Source organism: Gavialis gangeticus, unplaced genomic scaffold (genome assembly GCF_001723915.1).
Source record: "Gavialis gangeticus isolate Ggan-Ray unplaced genomic scaffold, GavGan_comp1, whole genome shotgun sequence".
NCBI classification, from domain to species: Eukaryota; Metazoa; Chordata; order Crocodylia; family Gavialidae; genus Gavialis; species Gavialis gangeticus.
This window is the reverse complement of record NW_017728993.1, coordinates 14,185,399-14,189,456: the sequence shown is the minus strand read 5'-3', so window position 1 is coordinate 14,189,456 and position 4,058 is coordinate 14,185,399. Positions and strand designations below refer to the sequence as shown.

Here is a 4,058-nt window from a genome sequence, read left to right as displayed (position 1 = left end):
TAATAAAAGAGATCAGATTCACCCAAAGAACCTTGTCTGCCCATGTCCTTCGACCAACATGGCTACAACCTACATACCGGTCAGGTATTATGGCACCTCTGCAAATGCAGGGAGACTAGAAATGAAGATGTTGACAGAAGCAAGAATGGTACATATATTAGTTGACATCATTTGACATGTACAAATACATAAAAAAAAAACTCTGAACCTAATGTGAGACTTTTAGGCCTTGCTACAGGGTGGATTTACCTGCAGTTACAGCTGTTAGTATCCAGCTAAAGTTATAACAGTAGTAGGGTATGCCACTAGGCAAAGCTGTTATAAGCTGTGATTTGCACTGATGCTGCTACCATTGGTCTCAAGTACGGGATTACTCATGTGTGCGAGTGCTTGTAATTACAATATTCAGTTCTCTTATATTTTTTACCCCACATGTCTTACTTTGCAGAGGGAGAGGAGTATCCTTTGTTCCATTTTATTTATTTATTTTACAGCAACTTCTTGCATTGCAGATTGTGGTGGGACTGTTGGAGATAAATGAAAGTTTTACAGTAACAGTGTAGTACAGTGCACTGATGATGTGCAGTGCGGTGACACTGCACATCATCCTGCCGAGGCAGCAGGCCAGTCGTCTTTCCATCCTGGGGGTCAGAGAACAGAGGAATTAAACTCTGGCACTTTTATTTCAGCAGGAGCTAAGGTCCAACTCTTCACTTAAATCCAAAAAACAAAGTTTCATACTATTCCCCTGGAAAGAGAACAGCATGGTATAGCCGTGGGAAGCATGAAACAGTAGGAGAAGCAATTAAAAGGAAAGAGCAGTTTATGGGGCTGAGCATATCTGCTCTGCAGTGCTCATTCCTGCCTTACCATAAAGTTGTGTTCTCTTCAGCTCAGACCTCCTTGATAGCATTTCCTCACCTGCAAAATTTAGGGACATAACAATCAGAAGGATGATGTAATTCAGGGCTGTCCAATTTCTAAGCAGCCAGGGGCTGCACCGATGGGGGTTACAAGCCCCCAGGGCCACATGCTACATGGGCATCTCCCCTACTCAAATGTAGCAATGACTCTGGGGGGTTGTCCCCCCCACTCCTGCACCAAGAGTCCAGCCACACACTGTGTGGTCCTGGTCCCATCCTGAGCTCCCTACGCCGTTTCATGCCACGCCATGGCGCACCGTCCCTAGGGCGGGCACAGAATATGGAAACCAGAGGAGGTTGGGGGAGATGGCAGTGTGGTAGCAGCCCAGGGATTGCAATTTAACCCCCTGTGGGCTGCACATGGCCTACAGACCACCACTTGGGCAGCCCTGATATAATTCTTCCCCAAGTAAGCCTTGTAAACCCAGGAAATTCAGCTCGGCTTTATCAATGGAGCAATGACAAAAGAAAATACAGTGAAACAAAATATTCACTGCCATTTTAGAAACCAGGCAGTGTAGTAAGCAATCGTTGATCCTTTGGATCCTGGTGTACATATAAGAGGTCTGTTCAGATGCCAGATGAATCGATTTGCAGCTGACAAGCCCAATTCGAGAATGACACAGCTTGTTGCAGTTTTCACAGTTCCATATGATGTCTGAGTTGGAGTCCAAGTTTACAGCACTTTGCTTCCATCCTTTGGACCAAAGCCACTTCATGCTGAGCTGTGCCCAGTGCCAAATATTCTGTCCAGATCGGACAGGATTTTGTGCACTCCTCCCAGCTTTCTACATTGACGTGGAACGACTTGATATAATTTTTACATACATCATGCTACCACCATAGAGGGCAACCCCACTTTCTAGACCTGTCTTGAATCTTGCTGTACAAAATATTCTTGGGGATACAGTCTCCTCCCATTCTCCTGACATGGCCGCTCCATTGCAACCTCCTCTTCTTGACAGTGGTTTCTAAGTCTGTCAGTCCTGCGTACTCTAGTATTTCTGTGTCTGGTATTCTGGTTTCCCCACTTTATTGCAAGGATCTTATGCAGCTATCTCATGTGGAAGCTGGTTAGTCTCCTGATGTACCTAGCATATGTAGCCCACGTTTCTGAACCGTAAAGTAGGGATGCCAGCTCATAATTCTTATAGATTCACATCTTCGTCTTAGATGCTAGTTTGCAGTTATTCTATGCACCTTTCTGGAATAGCCCAAAATTCTTAGCTGCTTTTCTGATTCTGTTAGTTCAGTCTGAAGGTCAAGATTCCTGCTGATCGTAGAAACCAAGTAGAAAAACTGTCAACAACACCAAGAGATTTATCCTCCAGAGTGAAGTCAGGCATTGGTTCTCCCACCCCTTGGTATATGATCACAGTCTTCTTGAGACTAATTGCCATCCTAAAGCTCTTCCATGACTCAGAAAATCTGCCCAAGAGATTTTGCAGGGAAGATTCACTATGGGCTACCAAGGCCGCATCATCCTCAAACAGGAAATCTCTCCAAACCAGTTCTTTCACCTTGGTTTTTGCTCTAAACCTTTGATGTTGAGCAAGCCTCCATCTGGTCTGTTTTGAAGATAAATGCTATCATTGCTGTCCTGGAGTGCATGAAGAAGCAGGAACAAGCAATAGATATTACAAAGCACAGGGGCTAAGACACACCCCTGTTTCACCCTGTTGTTGTCAAAAATGTTAGCTTCTTTGTTTTCATGCACAATAGTTGCCTTCATACCTTGATGTAATGAGTGAATGGTATTCAACAGTTTGAGGGAAGAACCCAGTTTCTTCAGAACAGCAAACAGAAACCAGGCACTAGGTAGAAAACAAACATAAAGGCTGCTTGCAGACGTTAAACCCCCCCCCAAAACCTGGCACTTTATTTTAAACATGGAGTGCTCCCATGCCGAGCCCAGGACATGCCCAGAAGAGGCAGTGCATTAGTTGGACCTGGCTCACCTGACATGATGTTTTATACTCTTAAGCTGATGGGCTGGTGAGGCACAGATGTATTACAGAAGAAAACTTTGGCTGCTTGCAGATGTTAAAAAAAAAAAAGCTTTACCAGAAGAAGCAGCGCATTACTCTGACCTGGCTCCACAGCGTCTGTATAGATCGGGTGCTTTAGTGGGGGCTTTTTAGTGCTTTTGTGTGGCAGGGCACTGTTTGTGCCTGCCACATTAAGGGCCTGGAGCTGGCAGCTGCCAGGTGCCTGATGAGGGCAGCTATTTTGAATCTGGGGCTGCCCATATAATCAGGACAGTTCTGCTGCTGGAGGCCAGGCAACAACATCGCTTGGCCGGAAGGCTGCTGTTATCATCTGGAGGTAAGGGAGGAGCTATAGGGGATGGTAAGGAGGCTTCTGGTCCTGGGCATGACCTAAAACTGCACCCTGCCAGGAATGGGTGGCCTGGTGGGGCTCTCAGTGGCACGGGAGCCCCCAGGAAATGCCAGGCCAGTTACCACCCCAGTGAAAGGTGGGTTGGGGCGCCTTAACCCCTAGCCCCCACAACCGGGTGGGTTACCCCTTGTTCGGAGGGTCTGGGAGGTGGACTCCAGGAAGAAGAGTGTGAGGCCATGGACTCACGAACCTGTCTGACGTTTCCCCTGACTGGTCCATGCTGGGGCCAGGACCGGAAAGGCCAAGGGGCCCACCACAAGGAACGCCCAAGAGCTGCGCGTCTGGGGTTCCGACTGGCCTGGAGGTGGGCCGGGCTAGTAGCCCAAGGTCCCGGGGGGGACCACACCCGTGAGGGGGAAGCAGCTCAGGGAGCCATGTTTGCCAAGGATGAAGGCGGAATAGGCCACCTGAAGAGAAGAATACAGGCGGGGTTCAATTAGTAGGATTCTGGGGCCCAATGTGGGGGACGGTGATGATGAAAACATCTAAATGCCATCTTCAAGGCTTGGGCTGCGCTGTAGGGGGGGAATGGAGCCACAGCTAGCACCCCCAGCATCGGGGCAGGAAATGGGCAGCCTCCCGCTTGATTAACATCTATTATATAATTAACAACAAGGTATGGTGGGCAAGAAGGCGAGCGGTTAGCCCAGAAACAGGTGGGCGGGCCACTGGGCAGTCGGCCCCGAGGAGGCCCCCTGTTACATTTTGTCTAATGGCTGATTGACTCAGCTTTAG

General features: G+C 48.2%; 1 protein-coding gene across 1 annotated transcript in view; it reads right to left on the bottom strand.

The window, feature by feature from the left end:
* USP24 (ubiquitin specific peptidase 24) overlaps positions 1-2,888 on the bottom strand; it is a 112,523-nt gene extending 109,635 nt beyond the window's left edge. The window contains exon 1 of the mRNA XM_019528298.1: positions 2,882-2,888. Coding sequence (XP_019383843.1) covers positions 2,882-2,888 — 7 coding nt within the window. The remainder of the gene's footprint in view (positions 1-2,881) is intronic.
* Between the last annotated feature and the right edge of the window lie 1,170 nt (positions 2,889-4,058).